This window comes from Amblyomma mixtum, chromosome 1 (genome assembly GCF_055824585.1).
Source record: "Amblyomma mixtum isolate Tamu chromosome 1, ASM5582458v1, whole genome shotgun sequence".
Classification (NCBI taxonomy): Eukaryota; Metazoa; Arthropoda; class Arachnida; order Ixodida; family Ixodidae; genus Amblyomma; species Amblyomma mixtum.
The window spans coordinates 209,126,961-209,149,481 of NC_143012.1; the positions used below are offsets into that span (position 1 = coordinate 209,126,961).

Sequence of the window (22,521 nt, forward strand, 5' to 3'; positions counted from 1 at the left end):
ACCCCCATGGTGTGGACCGGCCGCGTCCGTGTAAGATAACCCTGGTCGAGCACCATACTGCTCGGAAATGGACTCCGCTAGCGCGAGGCGCCGGCCATCATGGCCATTCTTTTTCATGTTATTGTGGAGGGGGCGAACATGCAGGGTGAAGCGCCAGGCCTCAGGCAGGGCTAACTGCACGTGTTTTGCATAACCGCAAATATTTATTGTTGAGATGAGCCTCACGCAGCTCCCCAAAGGTGTTCGCAATCCCCAGGCCGAGGAGACGTTGGTTGGATGTTTCAATTTCGAGGTCGAGAGCTCTCTTATAGATTTTGCGGAGAATCACTTCGAGAGCGTTCTCATCGCGTTTGCGCAGGTGGAAGTACGGTGCCGAATGCAGGATTCGGTTGGTTACGAATAGACTGGCCAGCCGCAGGGCGCCTTTGCATCGCAACCTCCCCCCCCTTTTTTTTTATACCTGGCGGACCATAAGGCCCTCCTGATCCCCCATCTTGCGGAGCTTTTTCATCATGGTGTCAATCTTGCGGTCCCTTTGTGTGTAGAGTGCCAATACCCTGACTTCCTCGGGTTCACGTATCGGCCCACTAAGCAGGGAGAGGGCAATTCTGGCTGTGCACTTTAGATTGGGACGTATGTGCAAGAATTCCTATTTGCTCGGGGAGCAGTCAAGGCTGCATTAGACGCCGCTTGCTGCAGGTTGGCCTCGATTTCTCCAACCAATCCGTGTGTTGCCCAGAGGGTAATGTCGTCCGCGCACAGGGAATGCTGCACACCGGGGACCTCACCCAGCAGGGTAGGGAGCTTCATCATGGCCAGATTGAAGAGAACAGGCGAGGACTGCTCCCTGTGGAGTCCCTCGCATACCAAGTTGGTACGGGCCGTGTTCACTGTCTTGGAGTCGGATATATGATTGCCGATCGGTGAGGAATTGCTTAATGTATTAGAATGTGTTGTACCCACAGTCCACTTGGGACAGGTGGAGAGGATGATATCATGCGTCACATGGTCGAAATCACCCCGCAAGTCCAATTCGAGAACCACGTTGTCGTCGCTAGGGTGCTCGACAGGATCACGAATCTCTCTATGAAGTTGCAGCAGCACCTCTTGTGCAGACTGGAGTGGGCGGAACCCGTACATGGTGTCTGCAAAGGCGTTGTGCGTTTCTAGGTAGCTGGACAGTCTGTCAAGTCTGGATAGTCTTCATCAACTTGATGAGGATTGCTGGTCACTGGCCAAAGCCCATAAAGATGGAAAGACGTTTCGGGAGCGCTACGGCTCCCTTGTTCACTATCATAGTGAACACTATCATAGATATTATCATAGACACTATCATAGATAGAAAAGTATACAACGTGGAGGCTAACAAAGAGGGTTCCGCTTAAGTTAAGAACAACGCAGCGAGCTATGGAAAGGAAAATGATAGGTGTAACGTTAAGAGATCGAAATCGGGCGGAGTGGGTGAGGGAACAAACACGGGTTAATGACATCTTAGTTGAAATCAAGAGAAAGAAATGGGCTTGGGCAGGGCATGTAATGCGAAGGCAAGATAACCGCTGGTCCTTAAGGGTAACGTAGTGGATTTCAAGAGAAATCAAACGTAGCAGGGGACGGCAGAAAGTTAGGTGGGCGGATGAGATTAAGAAGTTTGCGGGGATACAGTGGCGGCAACTGACAAAGGACAGGGTTAATTGGAGAGACATGGGAGAGGCCTTTGCCCTGCAGTGGGTGTTGTTAGGCTGATGATGATGGTGATGATGATCATAGATACTGAACAAGGGAGCCGTAGCGCTCCCGAAACGTCTTTCCATCTTTATTGACCTTGGCCAGTGACCAGCAATCCTCATTACCATGATTCCTGTCCAGACGATATGCCGTCAAACCCGCGACTACATTCTTCATCAACTTCCCCACACAAGAAGTGAGAGATGTTGTCGGTGTTGAGATGTTTGCCTAGTTTGGGTATGAATGTGACGAGAGCCGTCTTCCAATCCACTGGAGAGGCGTATCTCCCGTCCAGATGGTACTGAGCTATTCGAGCAACCGCTCGTAGGCCGGTTCGGGAAGGTTAGCGAGAAGTTTCACCGTCGCCTTGTCCCTGCCCGGGGCTGTCCCTCGTTTCATTATGGCCAGGGCCGCTTTGAGGTCGTGAAGCTGGAACGTTCGATCCAGCTCTGCGTTCTCAGAACCTGCATAGGAGTACGCCGGGCCACGCGAATCCTGGTCTATGTACAGATATTTATCTCGGAGCGAGTCAGCCAGTTTGGCTGTGTCTCCGCTGAATGTGTGAATTGCTCGTTGAAGATGTTTTTGGGTTTCGGTGCGGGTTTGAGTAGGATCAATGAGGGCCCGGAAAATTCGCCACGGGCTCCGGTTCGACATTTGTCGAGCAGCGGTGTTGCATCTGTATACCCACTTCGAGTCGGCGAGTTGAGCCGCATATTCTGCCGCTTGTTGGGTGAGTTCCGCGATGCAGATTTTGAGTTGCCGATTATGCTTCTGCTGGCGCCATCAGCGGACGAGGCAGTGCCGGGCCTCCCAGAAGTGAAGGAGGTGGTTGTCCTCCGCCGGGTTCGCCTCTGAGAGCTGAACGTGCTGTTCGGTATCTTTGAGCTCGCAGATGAGGTGTTGTGACCAGGTATGGTAACCTTGATCCGCTATAGTGGTAGGCTAGTGTACTTGGATCTGAATTTGGTCCAGTCAGGAAGGGTTGCTTTGTGGGGTCTTGTAAAGAGTTCGGTGCGGATTGTAGTTGCAAGAATGCAGTGGTCGCTACCCAGGGTTTCCTCGATGTTGTGCCATTCTGCATATCTAATATTTTTGGTAAAGGTGAGATCTGGGCACGCGTCGCGTGGCACGGAGTTCCGAATGAGAGTGTGTTGTGCAGGGTCCGTGTGAATAGTAAGGCCCAACGTTGACGCAAGTTCCTTTAGCTTTCGTCCTCGTTTTTCTTCACCTATGTACCCCCATAAGGGACAGGGGGCATTAAAGTCCCCAACGATTATAAGGGGGTCCCTGTTCGGCACCTTTAACGCCCGAATGATTATGTTCGCAAATGTGACGTTTGGAAGTTTGGGAGAGCTGTAAACGTTCAGTACGTGCAATGGAGGGCCGTGTGTGCGTAGTGGAAGGATCGTCACCAACCCATACGCTAAAATAGCTTCGTAATTCAGGTCCACCGGGGAGGCCGTATAATTATTATGTACGCAGAGGCAGCTCTGTGCATCCTGCTGATACACTGAGTAATTTCTGAGAGTGGCTCCGTCCCCCGGCTATTGGAGAGACATTAACAGCAGGAAGACTGGGGAACGTTGTTAGGAAAAGCCGAAGGTTGGCCCGCTTAGTGCAGTCCTTCAAACCTCTGCAGTTCCACTGTAAAATTTCGTCAGGGGCCGAATTGCTGCACGAGTGCCATCGCAGTTTATGAGTGTCTTCCATGATTATGACTTGAATTTATGCTTACTAGGAAGGGGCCTTCGTCTGAGCCGGGTGCCCCAGCGACAGCAGGTTCAGTCGCGCTGGGCAGGTTGAGGGCGGGCTTCTGTTCCTCATGTGCGACTTTTTGTCTACCAGCCTTAATACTGAAGCTCCTTATACGCTTGTGTGCGCCGGAGTGCATGGTAGTTAGAGTTTGTTTGGTTATGCGTGCTTCTATAAAGGTCGGAATTTTTTTAAGAGCCGCTTTGATGGTGGCTGTGATTTGCATTTATAAGGCGGAGAAAGCGGAGGTCATCTGGGCCTCCAGTGCGGTGACCCTCGCCTCAAGCGCGGACTGTGCGGATGCAGTCTGCGCGTTCGCCGGTGTGTCGCTATCCATCTCCTCCACCGCGTGGGGAGTGGGCATCTGGACAGGAAAATTTTGGTGCGCCTCAATCAGGGCAAGACGTTTCTGTAGGTTAGCGATTTCCTCTTTGAGGGCGGAAATTTCGGATTGCTCGGCCATTTCTGTCAGCGGTTTAGAAGGGCGGGATGAGGAGGGGCTCCCTTGCCCTTGCTGCTCACTTGGGATTCCTGGATGACGGCTTGAGCCCACGCCCGCGAAGAACCTGATGGGGAAGCACTCGTTCGTTTTTCCACATCGGCTTGGGGCGGCGGTGGTATTGTTTTAGGCTTGCCGGCAGATGGGCCGCCTGGCTTGCTCGGGTGCTGGTTTGCTCCCTTGTCCTTGGTGTCGCGCGGCCGCCGTTTCCGACGTTTACGGCGGCCCTTCTTGGGCGTCGTTCCCTGCTCCGGGCGGAGGTGCTGGGGTGTTCGATACTTTGCAACGCACGCGCTGGCCCCCGTCGTATGGGCTCCGCCGCACAGAGGGCATTTTGGAACACACTCGTGAGGGACCCGCACCCCCACAGTGAGCTGGGCTTGCTGGCCGCACACTCCACATGTGTCCAGTCTTGTGCCGGGGCAGGCGTCCATGCGGTGACCAACCACTGCGCAGTGACCGCAGGCCGGGATGGTGCGCGAATATCAGCGCACCATCCCGCACGTAGCACCATCAGCGCACGTAGCGCGGCTTCTGCTTCCCGGAAAAGGTGATTCGCGCTTTGTTTGACGTACTAAACTTGCGTACCTCCAGAATTTCGCCATGGCGCTACTGGAGACTTGAGCGGAGGGATTCCGCTGTATCTGTGTTTCGTACAGTGACCACGTTGTAACAGACGATGCCACCGTCTTGCCTCAGGTGGCCCGTAACTGGATCTCTTGAATTCCCCGATAATTTCGTCTGCAATTCCGACGTTTGGAGTGTAAATGAATATTAAGTTCTGGTCCCGTACCGGGAGAACTGTGAAAAATTTCGAGGAGTCCGGTCCGAGGTAGGCTATGAACGCCCGTCTATATACATTCTCCTCGGGAGTGAAGTTAGTATAGCGTGATATGTAAAATCCTGTATTGTCTCCTTTTCATTTTGTAATCTGTGTGAACAGCGCAACTTCTTGTATCAATGCATTCACTGTCTGTGGCATGACTTGTTTCGTTCAAAAAAAGCTATCCTGTCTTCACGCCTAATGGCCTGTGTTCCTTGCAGAGGCCGGGTGAAGGATGAGCCGATTTACGAAAAAGGCGACGCCTGCACTAAGTGCCCAGACGGCAGAAAATGCGACGAAGCGACCAAACTTTGCGTAAGTACCCCTCAAACTTTCGAGTGCATGGCTTTCAAAAGCACTCGTGAAGCGTTCTGCCGTTTCGTTGGCAACCGCCATTAAAGCCATTCTGTGTATCTGCCGTCCCCTTCCCAGACACCACTGTTGCGTCTACTATACTGCACGTCATGTGGAAGAACCCAAGGGATCAAAATTAATCAGCATTTCTCCCGTAACCTGCGTCTTTAGATCTGGCTTCTTTTACTCCCTCTTTCATTCCACCCACTAGGGTGCAGTTGTCGTGTCTACCAAGAGTAAGACAGTCATTGTGCCTTTCCTTTCATTATTCGTAGTTTTCAATTTTGCTTCTTAGCGCGACTTTGGCTTATGCGTTAACACTTGAGTGGAGCCGAGAGGCAAAGAAAAGCCCGTGGACGTAAATTTGGATGTTTGTTCAGGACCCTAATGAGACCGAAGTTAATCCGGAGTCCGCCACTGTACGAGGCTTATTTTAGCTCACAGCGCTGTGTTGGCATGTAAATGGTCACTAAGATATCACTTTCTCGCGGTGACTCGTTGGGCATATTGCGTTCGGCTACTGATGCCAAGGTAGCGCAATAGAGTCGCGTCCGCGGCAGCTGCATTTACATGCAGCCGAAATGTGCCGATCTTTATTGGCCGCTCTATGACCAGCACGATAGTTTTAGTTGATTATCACAGTCAATCACGCGGCCTATGCCTGCAAATGTGCCATTGACAGGAATCACGCGGGAGATTAAGCATATGAAAGTCACACTCCCACCTGATCAAAATGGGGTTCTACAAAATTTTAAACACACAAGTTGCAAGCACGCAAAAGCTTGTTTTTCCGCGCAGTTTATGCGACCAGGCGGCCACAATGTGGGTGATTGCCGTCGTCAGTTTCCTGATTGAATATTTCCCTTAATATTTTAGTCTCTAAAGTTAGACTGCCTGTTTATACTGGGATCTTAGAAGTGGCAGAGCTAATAGGCTATTCCAATCGACAGAATCTTCTCAGCAGGTTTATGTTCCAAGATGTCTGTCGCCTAGTTCAACATCCCAATTGCGCACGCAGTACGGTCATGGGTCGTGCCAAAATCATCCTTGGCGTGACGCAGCTGTAACGCTGGTCGGAAGCAGAATGGGAATAGATACCAGGTTTTTCTAATGTCATGCACTACTGGCAGCCGACATGCCATGAGCAACCGGTGCATCAAGCCGGGGAGGCGTCTTGCGCCAATGTACACAGCTTTCCACGCAAAGCTACTCGCAATCAGGCAAATTTTAAGGCTGATGTCTATCTCAAAAAATCGTCGCACTACAAGAGTTGTACCGAATGAAATCGAACAGAAATACGATTGCCACCTAAGCTTCTAGTCTAAATGTGCACACCAACTTCGACGACTAAGAAGCTGATAAATTTTATATTTACTTAGAAAATTAAGGTGACAAACACTTACTTTCTCACTGGGGATTGCCTGCGTCATGAACGGCTTTCGCTTTCCACAATGTGCTTGTTCTAAAAAATATTTTCTGCGTATAATCCTTTCCACCCTGTATACCTGTACTGCAGGAGTCAATTTTAAGTATAGCTTTCCTTTAGAGGTCACTTTTCATACTAAAGGTATGGCTTCAGATTTATAGCGCCTTACTGGGCACGGGGTGTACATGCAGTTCATTATGTGTTATTTTTGTGTGTTTTGAGCTGCTTTTGGCACATGCTATCTTAGTCTAACTGCTACAAAAACACTTATCTGGGTAGTTTTTGTTTGGATTAGAAATTTACTTTAAGCACTGGGAATCAAATCTCCAGAACCTGCTCATCTGCTAGCTTGTTGTGTTTACAAACTTCCCCAATCTTCTAATTACCTACCCAGCCCTGAAGAGCTCGTTAATCGCTGTAAATTGCACATGGAGACGCATCGGGTCTAAAAAATGAAAGCTAAGCTTTCAAGTCAGTTTCTAAACGAATCGAAGATTTACGTGGTGGTAGGGAAACACTTTAGCACGCGCACGCGTAGCTCAGGGATGCAAATAAAGGCACGTTTTTGAGCTTTGGAGAATGCGGTTTTTGAGTGGAGATGATCTATACTTTTATTAACAATTAAAAATGTGGCCATCTGATAATAAGCCATGGCAAAGCAGGTGAGCTGGCGATGTGCTTTAAGTGAACGGCTCGAAAGACTTGGGGAATTATCGTGATTCGTCTGGTTATCGATATCTGCCTACACTTGCATTACATGCCCCTGAAACCAACTTAAGGCCTCAAATGCTAGTTTTAAAATTGTCTGTGGCGCTTCTCTTGAACGTCCGGAGTCTGTGCAATATTGAAATCATTAAAAGGGCAGCAACAGGGATCTTTCCAGGTCGCCATGTTCTTATAAAGTTTACACGGTAGGTATTTCTCTCGTTCCTGATCTCTTGATACTAATGCTGTGTGACGTCATCGCTGCGTCACATGAAGCTGGCCACGGACAGATTCGGCTTTCTGCTTCAGTGGTTTTAGAAGGTTTCCACTGGATATTTTTGTTGAACACCGGTTTGTGGCAGACAGAAAAGAATGTAAGCAATGTGATGCGACCCTCAACTGAAAATGTTCGCAAACCCCCCGAGATTCCTTTTATGAAGGACGAACTCACCTTAAAATTCGTTCAGGTAAACACCATGACTTTCTCGATGTCCTTAGAATTAAACGCTCAGTACCTTATAATACGATTCTTGTTGGCGCCTATATTTATGATTTATTTTTTGTCGGCCATCGCACACACCTTAACCGCACTGTACAGGAAGGGAGGAAGTAGCAGTGAAAGAAGAAAGACGGGCCGTAATGAAGAAACTGAAAATTGCATTTGAGGAAAGGAAATTACGCAGTAACTGTCTCACATATCTCGGTGGACACCCGTCAAAACGCGGACACATCTGTCGACGCGGCTGCCGACACGGCTGTCTACACGGTTGCCGACACGTACGCAAACACGGCTGCCGACACGGATTGCTAACGACAGCATGAGGCATTAAAGTCTTTCGCCTTAAAAAGACATCAATGAAACTCCTGTGGAAGTTTTATGCGAAGCATATTACTAGAGCTACACTACAGCCCGTCGAGCGCGGCGGTGGAGCTACCATTGACCTTTAGCGTGATCACGTGACACCACGTGACAACATGACGTCACAGCAGAGGAGAGATGGGCTGCCGGCTCGCGCGGTCGGCCGCGGCGGTGGAGGCTCCACATCAGATGCGCGGCGGCTGACCACGTGACAACATGACGTCACAGCAGAGGAGAGATGGGCTGCCGGCTCGCGCGGTCGGCCGCGGCGGTGGAGGCTCCACATCAGAGTCGCTGCAGCTGACCACGTGACGCTACTGCAGCGGTATAAAGCTGAGCTTGCCTAGCTCTCCGGGCACTTACGAGGCGGCCAGGTGTTGGGATGCCGCCTAGAAGCAGGGCTGATTTGAACGAGAAGCGAAAGCTTCAGCGTGCCCCAGAGACCGATGAAGAGCGGGATGAACGTCAACCAAGGAAAGCCATGTATTACCAAGCCACCTTAATACAAGCCAAGCCATCAATATACTTCGCATCTGACTAGGCTTAACCTTAGCTAAGCCTGAGCCATTTTTTCTTGAGCCCTGATGTGAATGGCATTCACAGTTAGGTTATAAAACATTTATACCTATTCGTTTATTCATCACGCATGGTAGACCCATGATGAATTCCGAATGGTGTACTAACGATTCCTCCGCCTGCACATTGCAGAAAGGCGAGGAAGACGATAAAGCAGCGGTAACGGGTGGCGGCTCCAGCATGGCCGTTATAGGCATCGTCGCTGCAGTTGTCGCCCTCCTCGTGGCTGTGGCGGGCGTGTTCTGCATGTGCCGTGGCCGGGGCGGTGCTCCTGCCCCAGGAGCCGAAGGCGGCGCACCGGCTGGAGGCGCAGGAGACGAAGCAGCCGGCCATGATGATGGTCCCAAGCCGGACGGCGCCGAGGGGGCGGCGGGGAGCCACGAGGGATTAGCCAAGGCCGAAGGATGATGTGCTGAGCCCCGCTGTGGGGCGCCGCTGCTCCCACTGCTCGTGCTGGCAGCGTGCGACGAGCTTCGCACTGATCACGAGAGTGATGTGTACAAAGGAGAATAGAGACAAGTACTAACGGTCGTGCGCAGGCTAGTTGGTGTCATAATTGAACCTCAAGGATGCTCCGTAGCTTTAGGCACTTATAGTACATGGCGTCAACAACAAAGCGCAAGCAGCTAGGAACTGCATTCAATAGTAACGAAAAATCAAACAGATGAATTTCCTGTCCATCGCTCTCATCTGTACAAAGAACTCTATTCATCGCTAGATTAATAATCCCGGTTATGGAGAAAACTGAACTCATTCCTCTAGGGATAAAGTAGAGATTGCAGTTTCTAGTAGCGGTCAAGTGTTTGCGCTTCGTTGTTTATTCTGTGCCTGCGCTCTAATTCGTTCACGCGCAGTGTTCAGCACAGTCCACGTTTGATTTCCGCGCGATTTTAAGGTTTCTTTGCAGACGAGAGTTGCATTTGAAATGCTACGGAATGTGTACAAGGCGAGACGTTAAATATAAAGGACCTAAGGTAGACAAGGCGGACGAACGCAGTGGTTGGAAGAAAACGGCACAGCCTAGAGCACACTTCCAAAGCGTTGTACTCGGGGACATCTATCAGCGACTATCCATAGGAACCCGAGAAGAAGGGGACGACAGCTTCGGCAATTTGTCGTTCGCTCCTTGAAACCGCTCACGAGGCCAACGACGTTGGCCTGCAGTCGGCGCCTCCCGCAAGCTCCATCTGCTGCTCGGGCTCAGAATGTCGTCTCGTCACAAATGCAGGGCAAAATTAATGTAATATAATGGCTGGTAGCTGTACATGGGGTGTCTGTGACGGTTCTGATTTAGCGCACAGCTGTCTGAATTCACGTTTTCTCCACATACGAAGAATAACTGCAACAGTACACGCGCTGTTTGCCGCGCGCTAATGAACATGATGGTCTGCTTCTCTCCGTGTCGGTCTTTCTGAGAAACTACTCCGTCAGTACAATGGCCCTTATCGCGTGCTCCGTCAGGTGACCGACGTGACTTATGAGGTTGCCCCCCTCGCTCCTCCGTCGTCGTCCACCCGCCCTACCACTGACGTTGTTCACGTAGTTCGCCTCAAGCCGTACTGTGCACCTGCTCCGTCTTCCACTTAGCATCGTGACGATGCTTTCGCCGCCGTGAGTTATGTCAAGGGACAACGACGAAGACAGTGCTAGGCTCGTGCTCAGAGCGCGAAGAGGACGAAGTGTGTTGTGTGCGCTGTTGGCCGGTGGTGGTTCGACTAAGCTGCTGTCAGCTACCTCTCTGCGACTACGCCTAGTCCTCGTGTGCGTACCTCTACGTAACAATATGTTTAATGAAAAATGTAGGAATTCAAAATTAAGACTAAAGCTGCATACTACAGTCTATTCAGTAGCCGTATATTTCCTAATTTTCGCGCATGGTGCAGAGCCTCTTCAGACCCCCTGGCCTATAGAAAACCCCAATATTCAGCAGCTTGAAGATTTACAGTGTTGAACAACATTATTCTGAAGCATGCCAATGCAGATAGTGTGATTGTCGCTATCCCGCGTACAGGGTGTCTATCCGTTCTTAAACTGCATTTTTACCACGGTAAACAGCGGCCACTGAGCACTCCGTCAGACTATGCCATCTTATTACTTCCAGTTTCGGAGCTTGTAATTCCCTGCTGACTGTCTCCAAATTGGTATTGCGAAGTATACAAGTTCTCCTGTTGAAACGATACAGTTGTTGTCAGTTGTCAAGCTTCCCTGCTGACATATACTTAGTGCCTAAGACATGGCATCCTTTACGACGTAAAGCAGCGCAGAATCATTTCACGGGGCGCACGTTCTTCTTGGTGAATTCTTCTATGGGTTCGTATCCGACTTTTCACGGCGCGCACAATTCGCTCTCCATTACGGGCAATTATAAAGATTTCGTATTCCGAGTACTCCATTGTGGAAAAGCTTATTCGGGCTAAGACGAACCAAATCCGGATACAAATGCAAAATTTATTTTCTACCGAGCGATTTTGGACGGAATAATAAAACAAAAAGCTTTACTGATTCTTTTCACATTTGAGCAAATTCGAAGACCGACCTAACCTTAGTGACAGTTTGACGAGTATACTACTGTGCTTGTGACGGCTGCTGGAGCATCAGATTTGAGGTAGAAAATGTTCTCTTTCCCTGTTGAACGTGGAGAATATTAAAAACAAGCTGGGCGACTATAACGACATAGTGCATCCCTGTGATTGGTTGTGCATCACGCGAACCAGAAATGGACGACGAAAAGAATTCAAAATAATCAGTTCATAAGTTTTATTGCACAGGATACGAATTTTAGAGCGCAGCTCATAGGCGCCCGTTCCTGGCTGGCGTGTCGTTGTCCTTGTCGGCGTAACCAGTAGATCTTGCAGATCTTGCAGATCTACTGCAGGCGTAACTGGCAGATCTATGGCAAAGCGAAGCGCACAGCGAAGGGAAAGTAGCGGGGGGGGGGGGGGGGGGGGGGCACCCTCATCACGGCGGCCACCATACTAGGGAAAGAACCCGAGACAGCGGAGGAAGCCGCGATAGCGATCGCTTGCGCTGGCACCAAAGCTAGATACAATATTAGCGACAGTAAAACTGCAATCCAAAATTTCAGTAGAGGGAGGGTAAACCCCCTCACCACCAAACTTTTAACCCAAGGAGCGATTGATAGGACGATCAACATCATCTGGACCCCGGCGCACGAATCTGTCAGCGGTAACGAGGCGGCCCACAGTGCAGCTCGAGATCTCTACCTCCGAGCTGTACAGGATTGGTCGGCTCAGGCCGAACATGATAGAGAAGGGCGATTAATCTCGTATCAACAGATTACAGAACACATCAGGCAATGCCGGAGGTGTTTTCCCCCACCAAACACGGCGTTAAATAGGAGTCAGGCGACGGCGTGGAGACGCCTGCAGACTGGAGTATACCCAAACCCAGTACTAAATAAACATATCTGATCGGACAAAGTGTGGGGTGAGAGGAGCCCTCGACCATATAATTTGGGAGTGCACTTACTCCCCGGGCAGGGCGCAAACGTTAGCAGTAGGGAAGCCTGGGAAACCTTGTTGCGGAGCTCGGACCCTGAGCTCCAACTCACCGCCGTCCAACTGGCAGAAGAGGCCGCCTGCGAAACCAACCCGGCCAGCATCGACTGCGACCATACCGTGCGGCTGGGCCGCTCCTAAGTCCCCTCCGCCGTAAAGGGGGGTAGACAAAGCGGCCCAGGCGATGTGGTCCTTATCTGTCGGACAATAGAAGTTTTCAACAACACCAAAGAACTGAGCGAGGAGGAAAATACGGACGGCGTAGCGGCGAAAGACAGAGATGGATTGAGTGAGTGAGTGAGTGGGTGAGTGGGTGAGTGGGTGAGTGGGTGAGTGAGTGGGTGAATGAGTGGGTGAGTGAGTGAGTGAGTGAGTGAGTGAGTGAGTGAGTGAGTGGGTGGGTGAGTGAGTGAGTGAGTGGGTGAGTGGGTGAGTGGGTGAGTGAGTGGGTGGGTGAGTGAGTGAGTGAGTGAGTGGGTGAGTGAGTGGGTGAGTGAGTGAGTGAGTGAGTGGGTGAGTGAGTGGGTGAGTGAGTGAGTGAGTGAGTGAGTGAGTGAGTGAGTGAGTGAGTGAGTGAGTGAGTGAGTGAGTGAGTGAGTGAGTGAGTGAGTGAGTGAGTGAGTGAAAACATTATTTATCGGAAGATTAGAGTGATAGTCAGTAGGTGATGTAAAGACCATACAGGTTTCGGACCGCAGAGGTCGACTGAACGCCCTTACTTTAGCGCTGGGGTTGTCGGTGGCCTTTCCTGAAAGTTTTGTTTCTATTAGTTTTCATTGGCATTCACTACTCCACTTCAGTTTTTGTAGCATGCGAAAATCTTACAACAGTCAGAGACGTACTTTGAATTTATTTCGCTGGTATAAAACACCAAGCTTCGAATTCAACGCCAGTTAATGGGAAAAGCAGCGCCCATTCTTTATGCCACCTTAGGGCTGGTGTCAAAAATGACAACTGCCAGGAAAAGGTGGCAGAGCATGCGCAGCTCAGTCATAAAAAATCTGCAATGCACTCTGCTAGCTACTAATCTGCCCAGGCAAAAAAAAAAATGTGAACTATTGGCGCAATATTTCCTAGCGCACTAAACTCAGCGGAAGCTGTCGCTGAGCTGCTGCCCTCGGCTAACAACTGAAAATAGTCTAAGGTCAACCGACTTTTTGGCCACGTGAGCCATAAAAACGGTCGCAGCGGGTGGACTGGCACAATGCCAACCGCTGCTCACATGGGTGGTGCTGGCCCTTTGATGTCACGTGCCCGAACACAATTAGTCTAGCTCCACGTGCGGTTCCGCTAAGTAGCTGGAATGTTTTGTAGAAAAGCTCCACCTGGAATTGCGGTGCACATATCCCTAGAGTATGTGGAACAGCATTTTCAATATTTTAGCTGGAACTGCGTTCTGTATACCTCAAGTGGATGGCTGTTCTGGATGACTTTCTAGGCTACAGTGTTTTCTAGCCTCTGTTGCTCACAGTCCCTGAAACCTTATTTCGGGTGTACTCTGGACAGTGTAGACATAACTCTTCAGTGGTACTGAACAATGAACACAGTACGCAAAAGGCAGGTATATTGGGAAACATCTCTAATTCAATAAGTGCTGCAATTCTGTCACATTGAGACTCTCTCACACTTTCTGGGGCTCCTGGCACTCAAACAAGACATGAATGCTGTTGGATATTGACCATTTAAAGGTAAAGAAAATATATATTGCACCTTACTTCGTCAGTTTATGCTGGTACCACACATATGCACCTTGTGCTCCCACACCAAGGCCTCCCTTATGCACATCGTACTATATATCATGCCTAGCTTCCCCTACCTCCGCCAGGCCGATGTCTATCCGTGCCCGGGAGGACTGGGAGACGTCACTGCGGTCAGCGGACCTGGCCAGGCAGAAAATCGCCGTCAACAGGGCCGCATACCTCATGGACCTACACAACATGAACATTTAGACCGTCAGTGTGGTTGTGCGTAGACCCTGGAAGACTGCGGGCCTCGAATTCTCTTGCTAAATAAAGCTTCGCCACCACCACTACCACCGTATTGTGTCGAGAATTGAGCTCTCTAAAAGGGCACATCACTTAACTTGCACACGGAAGAATTGCAACAATTTACAGAATTTGAACTACAAAATGGCCTGAAATGCAAAGACCCCCACCTTCCCATTTCACCGTGGTGTGTGATAAGGATATTTCCAGGCGGTTATACGAAAATAACTGGAGAGTGTAACACAAAAGATAACTTGCGACCATGCTACTCAAGAAACGCAATGTGTCTGAAAAAAGCACAATGAGAAGTGTCTTTTATAAGCCTACAATAATTGCATATACGTCTGAAGGCATACGGTTGTAAACCCTCCTTAAAGACAATGTGGTATCATTCTAAACATGGTAAAACAGCGCGGAAAAAACACGAGGACGGAACAAACACGACAACACGAGCGCTGACTTTCAACTGACAATTTATTACGCACATGTGTACATATATAGCATTCCCGCCAAACACTAAACAGAACAAAAAAAAACACTGCATCATCGCTGAAAATATTAAATCTACATATCTACAATATTTTCAGTGATGATGCAGTGTTTTTTTTTGTTCTGTTTAGTGTTTGGCGGGAATGCTATATATGTACACATGTGCGTAATAAATTGTCAGTTGAAAGTCAGCGCTCGTGTTGTCGTGTTTGTTCCGTCCTCGTGTTTTTTCCGCGCTGTTTTACCATGAATAGTAATAACCAACTTGCCCACCTTTCTGTACTTCTAAATATCATTCTAAAAGCTGTTTGGCTATGACGTTTTTTAAAAATAACACATATAACACTTTTCAATGCGGACTTGGGGCTGGCATTGTATACTAGCTGGTGTGAACAGGAATAGACAACGTCTGAACGATAATATTTTCAGCACTTTTTCTGATATTTCGAAGAACTTTGTTGAACAGCAGTCATGAAGAGGTACAGTCGTACTCTTTCTTTGCAGAGTTTCATTGCTAACATGACATAGCGTGCGGAAACACCTGAAGATACATATTTTGCTTTTTTATTTCTTCATGCATGCATAAACCTCGGCGAGGCTATTGCAGGAGTGGAGCAATACATAACGAAACAATACAGAGAAATAAAGCAGTCTTAACACATCAGGCAGCTGGCTTGTAAGAGTTCTAATGAAAATGTACGGACGCTGCCGGCTAAGAACTTCGAAACGTCAATGGTATAAGGGAAAAAGCTTTACTTAAATAACTTAGTCGAGGCATAAAAGGGAGAAACGTTTAGGACGTGGTGCCTATTTGTAGATAAGGGTTTAAAAATGTCAGATAATTATCTAGTGAAGAAAATGAGCGGAATTGACTAAAGTATACATGAATTTGAGTCATTCAGGACGACGACGTGCAACAAAAGTAGTCAGGCCAACACTGCTAGCAAAAAAACACCCAAAAGGGAGTAAATGGCTTGTCCTCTAATGCACCCCCAAAAGGAGGTTTTGTTTACTCCATATGTATGGTGTTTTTTATTTACTCTCTTATATAAGGGAGTGCTTTTGGAGTGTAAGGAAGTAAATTTTTACTACCCACAGAAATGGAGCCCAAAAAATACGTCATGTTTATTTATCCTCATTCAGGCTCATTCCTACATCAGTGACAGCGGCGGAAAGGGGCAGTAGCTCTGCGGGCCTCCGGCAACCCAACTTGGCAAACTGCGCTGCCCTAATGTAACTTCACGTCATGCATTCTATTCGCCGTCGGCAAGCCCAGCGGCGGCGTAGGCGGCAGGAGTCGCCTACTTGTCGTCTCCTTTTGCTGTACGAGCTCGTTTGGTTGGTCGTGTTTGTCCATAACAGGATGTAGCATTATAATCAATAGTTCAAACTGAGGAGTTGCTGGGTAGTTTCCACGGTCATGCGCCACGCTATATTTGACTAAAAACCAGAGCAGAAAAGTTGAAAACACCCCTGACGGTAGCATGAAATGGCAGTGTTTGCTTTCATATTCACTTGACTGAGGAAAAATGTAGCCTCATGAGCTCAATCAGGAGCTCAGCGTTTACACTATGTTCTATCAGAGTTCCACGTTCATGAAACACATAAACTGTAACGGGGTGGCGACACTAGCAAAGGAAAGTCAGGTATGGCTAGAGCACTGCAGGCCTCACAGGAGCAATTCAATTATGTAGCTTACTGTAGCGGAAAACGGCGACAAGCCGATATCTTCTACCGCGGGAGGCGCCCGTGAAGGAGCAGAAGTGAGCAGAGATCCAGCGACAATGGTGACCAAACGATCTTCACTCAACGCCATTATCAGACGACTGACCAGAAGCAGACGAGACGCTAGGTGGCGGGGCAAATTGCACAAAATAGTGTTTTTTTACTCCATTTTGGCACTGGTGGAGTATTTGGCACAATTAACTCCCTTTCTAGACTGGAGTAAATGCAGGTGAATCCTCATTTTTACTCCCATTATTCCCTATTCGGAGTAAAATAAAGGACAGTCGACCTTTTTACTCCCCACTCATGGAGTAAAAGTTTTCACAAATGGAGTAAAAAAGGTGGCTGCCACCATTTATACTCCCTTTTGGGTTTATTTTCGTTTACAGTGTAGTTGGGGAAGCAAAATAGGCATTGAAACATTCATTTGCCTATAGGGGTACGAAGGGTTCATGTCCCGTGCAATCCATACATTCATTAAGCGCCACACGCCATACAACGTGTGAAAGAATGTCGCGAGGCAAGGTGGCACAGTGGCAGCAGTATGAACGAAGAAAAAGATGAAGATTCTGATGATGGGGAAATCCTCCACAAAGCCAGAAATAAAATTCCAATAAAGAACGGTGTCAGGCAGGGAGACACGATCTCGCCATTGCCATTCACCGCCTGTTTACAGGAGGTATTCAGATGCCTGAATCGGGAACAGTTGGGAGTAAGAGTAAATGGAGAATACCTAAGTAATTTCCGATGACATTGCCTGGCTAAGTCACAATGGAGATGAACTGCAAAGCATGATCAATGTGTTATACAGGCAGAGCAAAACGATGGGGCTAAAAATGAACATGCAGAAAACCAAAGTAATGTTCAACATCCTAGCAAGGAAACAGCAGTTCGCAATTAGTAGCGAGGTGCTGGTTGCCCGGCTACAGCTTCTGTGAGACGATGCTTCCTAAAGAAGGTAGGCCTGAGATGGGACGTTGCAGGCGACTATCGGAAGTGGACTCATGATAATCGCTTTATCGTGAACTTTTCCCCCATTTTAAGCGAGGCTTGTTTAGACTCCTTATAACTTTCTTTCCCTTTTACATTATGCCTAATGGCAAACATCTCGAATAAAAAAAAAAGTAGTAAGAGATTATGTCTACTTAGGGCAAGTAGTGACCGCTGATACGAATCATGCGAGGGAAATAACTAGAAGAATGGGGTGGAGTGCATGTGGAAGATTCTCACATCATGAATGGCAGTTTACCAATATCCCTCAAGAGAAAAATATACAATAGCGGTATCTTACCGGTACTCATATATGGAGCACAAACGTGGAAGCTAACAACTGGGGTTCCGCTTAAGTATAACGCAGCGAGCTATGGAAAAAAAGTAATGGGTGTAACGTTAAGAGGTCGGAAGCGGGCAGAGTGGGTGAGGGAACAAACGCGGGTTAATGACATCGTAGTCGAAGTCAAGAGGAAGAAATGGGCTTAGGCAGGGCATGTATTGCAAAGGCAAGATAACCACTGGTCCCTAAGGGTAACGGAGTGGATTCCAGGAGAAGGCAAGCGTAGCAGGGACCGAATAAAGTTAGGTGGGCGGATGGGATTAAGAAGTCTGCGGGCATACGGTAGTGGCCGCAACTGGCAATGGGCAGGGTTAATTGGAGAGACATGGGAGAGGCTTTTGCCCTGCAGTGAGCCTAGTCAGGCTGATGGCGATGATGATGATGATGTATGAGAACCAATTGCGCCATCGCGTCATTCTCTAAAGGTTGTGCATATGTGTCACCTCCAATTTTTGCATCCGCGACATCCGCCCCCCCCCCCCCCGTGTCCAACCTGCAAACGACAGCTTCCATGGGCACTCATCTAGTGTCGGAAACCGAAATTAACCTGGGTAGCTGGTTTCTTCGTGACTTGTGAAAGAACGCTGGACTTTGCTTTCACGAATGCTTCTTTCGACTGTTACAAAAAATGCCTCACGGTCGTCCTTCGCTGCGAAACGGACGCATAGCATTCGCTGGTGAACACGTTCGTGATTTTCAGAGCCGGTAATAAATTTTTTTCCAACGCTTAGTTCTTCCCCGCACCTTGAACAGGTCAGAGCGTGTGAAGAAGCAAAGCCACCACTGCTTTGTTTCTTTGTGCCAGGTGAATAACCATGATGGCCCCTTTGTGAGAGCATTGTTGATGATGAAACTGTGTGAAGGCGCACGTAAAGATAACGAAGAAAAGATGCAACAGGGCGCTTACTGAGAATTGATGGTTTATTAGGATCGCCACTGATATAAATACATGCCAGGTTCTTACAAACATATATGAAGGAATAAATATATAACAGAAGAAAACACGAGGAAAACTACCAAAAAAACGTCTACGAAGTAGATATATCAATAAAAATCACGCAAACAACGCGAAATTAAGCATGAATAAAATCAATTACTCCTTAACCGAGACAGACAGATCTTGCGCTAAAGCGAATCTTATTAAGCATTTTGATTTGGGTTGCTCTAATAACCGCTCCTGAAAGGCTGCGTTTATTATCCTTTGCAGCTTTCAATTGTTCAACATGCCCATCACATGCACTAGAATATGGGTCACAAGAGTAGCCTCTCTGTTAATTCTACAAGCAAACTCCTTCTTAGCATGTCAAAAAACAAAAAAGTCACAACGGGATGCCATGTAAGGTTTTCTGCGCTTCCTTCTTGTAACAGAACGTACATGCAACCACAAAATTTTATGGTCTTGTTCTTCATCCGGTGCTGTTTAAAACGTTTCGTCGCACCAACCAACGCAATCATCTGTACTCGCGTAACTCGCGTAACAGAGGCCCGCACTACAAATTCTCAAGGTAGCAAACACTTGGTGCAAGTGTTCTCTTTTGAACTGAAAAAACGCATAACTCAGTGACAGCCTGCAGCATTTCCTACAGAGACGGTAAATCACTGCTCGGCAAAGACGCTCTCATCAAATAACTGAATTCACGAGAACAACGAATTGAAACATTTGAGGAGCAGGAGAGGAACCGCCAGCCATGTTTCACAACAAGCAGTAATTCATATAATGACCAAGAACAGCCCTTAAAGCGGAGTTGCGTGAAATATATGACGCCGGGAACAATACCATCTTTCGTACGCTTAGTTAGATTTTATATCCAAGTGTTTGGTAATGTGTAACCAATGTAGTCTCTTACTACATGAAACACCTCATTGCCAAACTGTTGCTCCGAAATAACAAAGTTTTTTTCTAGATATAAATTTGGAGGCTGCCGCTGCAGTCGCGTATTTCAGTTTTCAACCATGGGAGGCAATTCCCCCTGCGCCCTTCCCCCAATGACATGCCAAATAAGCCATGCCCTACTAACACTCCACGCAAACGCTTCGCACTTTGTGTCGCCATTAGCAACCGTGCCACCTTTTACAGCAAGGTTTCGCGTCTACACCCTCCACCCTACGTATACGTCCTCTGTCCTCTCTGTAGCGCAAGGAGAGGAAAAAAAATACAACCCAGATTCGCTGCATACAAGCGCTCTTAGATTTATATTTTGAGTTTTATATAACGTTATCATGGTCAGCGCGAAGTCACTCGCACGTTGGCACCAGGAGTAGAGCTGCGCCCGCAGCCAGGCACAACAGCGAATCACGCGGTGCTCCCCTTGGTGGCCCCCTCCGGGCTCCCGATCCCTTCGTTGCCTTCCATCTTTTGTTGATTCTCCTTGGAGCCAAGCTGGCCGGCGGCTCCTTCGTCTCCGGCGCCTGCGGCCAATGGGGCTCCTTCGCCTGCGCCTCCTTCGGCGGCGCCGCGGCGTGCAATCCGCATGCAACATACTCCCGCCACGGCCACTAAGACGGCGATGACGGCGGCAGCGATGCCCAGGATGCCCAGCAGCGCGCCGCTGTCTCTGCCCGCGTACCGTTCCTGATTCTCGTCGAACTCGTCTCTCTGCAATGTCGAGGCGGGGGAAAGGTTAGCTTACAATATCTCTTCGGTATTCCTCCTCGTTTCAACGGGACAGAGAAGAGACATCTGCATAAAGAATATACCTATCGCGGTGGCCTTCCTCCGTATGTATCATTGTTCTCTCCTGAAAAGGACCACCTTGCGCCTACCCATCCATCTATGCACGCTTATTCTATAACGACTCTTTAACGAAGCACACAGGCCGACGCCAAACAATTTATCCGAAACACATTTCGCCAACAGACATTTGCGCTGTTGAACAGCGCGGAGGGCACACCACGCTGAATAAGTCGTCCGTCGCTGAAGGCACCCATAAGAGGCACATTCGAGGAATTGAGCTAAAAACATTTTTTACCCAATGGAAAAAGCTTCCAAGGGCCGTCGATGGCCCGTCAGCAAACCAGCTCGGGCCGTGGTTGGCGATTGACATTATCCTTCCACGAGCCGATCACCTCTTGCCGATGCCGGACCGTGCTCAGCACTATGACAGCCTAACGATGAGTTAGCTTTTTATACCAGAGAGTACACTAGAATGGCAGCTGTACAAAATTCTGGTATAAAAATGCGAGAAAGATGAAAAATACGGAAATGCATATAAAAACATACTACACCAAAGGGCATTCGCGAGTCAGAACAGTGTGGAGGACACCCCATTTTGAAAAAAGTCGTCCATTATACAAGGCACCCAGAAGAAGCACGTTCTTAGAAATGATCTAGAAGCGCAGTTACGCAAGGATGATGCTTGTACTTGATGCTCGTACGTCTACTCGGTTTAGGAGAGTTAATTCTTTAGTATAAAGATTGCTTAGTAGAAAGACAGGAATAGAAGTTCCTGTATCGGGAAATGGCGTCACGCATGTGATTTGATCGTTGATTTTTCGGCACCTGATAGTCACCTATAAGTGCGTGGTATTTTTGTGGAATAAAGTCAGCTGATGTATAGTGCTTGTGTTGCTTTCTACTACACTGTCGTCCCTGCTTTTAGCGCTACTATTATGTCCTCTCAATCCAACCACTAACTATCCCTGCTTTCTGCCGTAAATCCATACATGCACAAGGTCTTTCCACAACTTGATGAAGGTGGCTAATCGGGTGGACGTTCCGATTGTGTTTTCTGCCCCCAAGTAGCTTGCTTAGCTCAGCTATCGCATCATTTCGATAATAGAAATCAACCCTTTAAGAAGCGTGAAAAGCGGTTTGTTGACTGTGCCAACAACGTAGTGTATGAGATCCCCGTGTCCTGCAGTAAATTGTACACCGGCCAAACGTGAAAATGTGTTAATGACCGACTCAAATAGCATGCTAAAAATCTTGCTCATAATGAATGCACGCACCTTGCAGATCACTACTTTGCTTGCACCGTTTGTACACGACGTTTCCGTTCCGAAAAAGTCCTAGGCGACAGTATTGAAAAAAACCGCTCTCGAAACATTGCAGGCATTTTTTTATCAGAAAAGCGGGACAAGATCGTCTTAGTGATACCTCTCTTGCTCTCTCCGATAGAGAATTAAATTTTCTATAACACCTCTCTGTTACCTTCCTGCATGCTCATTGACAAGGTCCCTTGTATTATGCCGTCTGCGCAAGTTAGTGAGTATCTATATATATATATATATATATATATATATATATATATATATATATATATATATATATATATATGCTTTGATCTTTCCTTCAATAGATCATTTGTGAGTAGCGCCTGTGTTTCGTCTTGTGTGTTCTTTTCTATTCAGCGGCGTGTGTTCTGCGCTAAATTACATGAGCATAATACTAGGTTACTAAGTTTAGCTAGGTTAAAATCCTAACAGTTTTTTTGTTACGCCTGGAATTTATTACTACATACATTATATTTATTACATTGCTACCCGCAACTCATCCGAGGGATCCAAAAGGTGTGGCCACAAAGTATCTGCAAAGAACGTGTCCACAGTAAAATCAGTCAATAGATAGATCAAACCTACGCAGAGTTGGGTTGCCTCGTTGCACAACCTTTTTTCGCACTTTGTGCAGGGGTCGCCTTTCTCGTAAACCGGCTGGCCAACCACGCGTCCCCTGCGGAGGAAACAGACCATTGCATGTGCGCGTGAGTACACATGAAGCTGTTACTGCCATTGACGGGGATGAGTAGGGCC

General features: G+C 48.1%; 2 protein-coding genes across 4 annotated transcripts in view; one reads left to right on the forward strand and one right to left on the reverse strand.

Moving 5' to 3' along the window:
* LOC149370728 (venom allergen 5.02-like) overlaps window positions 1-9,204 on the forward strand; it is a 75,655-nt gene extending 66,451 nt beyond the window's left edge. The window contains exons 5-6 of the mRNA XM_089578489.1: window positions 5,024-5,117; window positions 8,855-9,204. Of these exons, the coding sequence (XP_089434615.1) occupies window positions 5,024-5,117; window positions 8,855-9,130 (370 nt within the window). The 3' untranslated portion in view covers window positions 9,131-9,204. The remainder of the gene's footprint in view (window positions 1-5,023; window positions 5,118-8,854) is intronic.
* A 9,431-nt stretch (window positions 9,205-18,635) lies between these two features.
* LOC149370730 (scoloptoxin SSD43-like) overlaps window positions 18,636-22,521 on the reverse strand; it is a 49,427-nt gene continuing 45,541 nt past the window's right edge. For 2 of the 3 annotated variants that reach the window (XM_089562965.1, XM_089562957.1), the window contains 2 exons: window positions 22,351-22,441; window positions 18,636-20,368 (listed from right to left, as the gene is read on the reverse strand). In XM_089562965.1, coding sequence (XP_089419091.1) covers window positions 19,863-20,368; window positions 22,351-22,441 — 597 coding nt within the window. In that variant the 3' untranslated portion in view covers window positions 18,636-19,862. The remainder of the gene's footprint in view (window positions 20,369-22,350; window positions 22,442-22,521) is intronic. The other variant, XM_089562972.1, reaches the window with a different exon arrangement.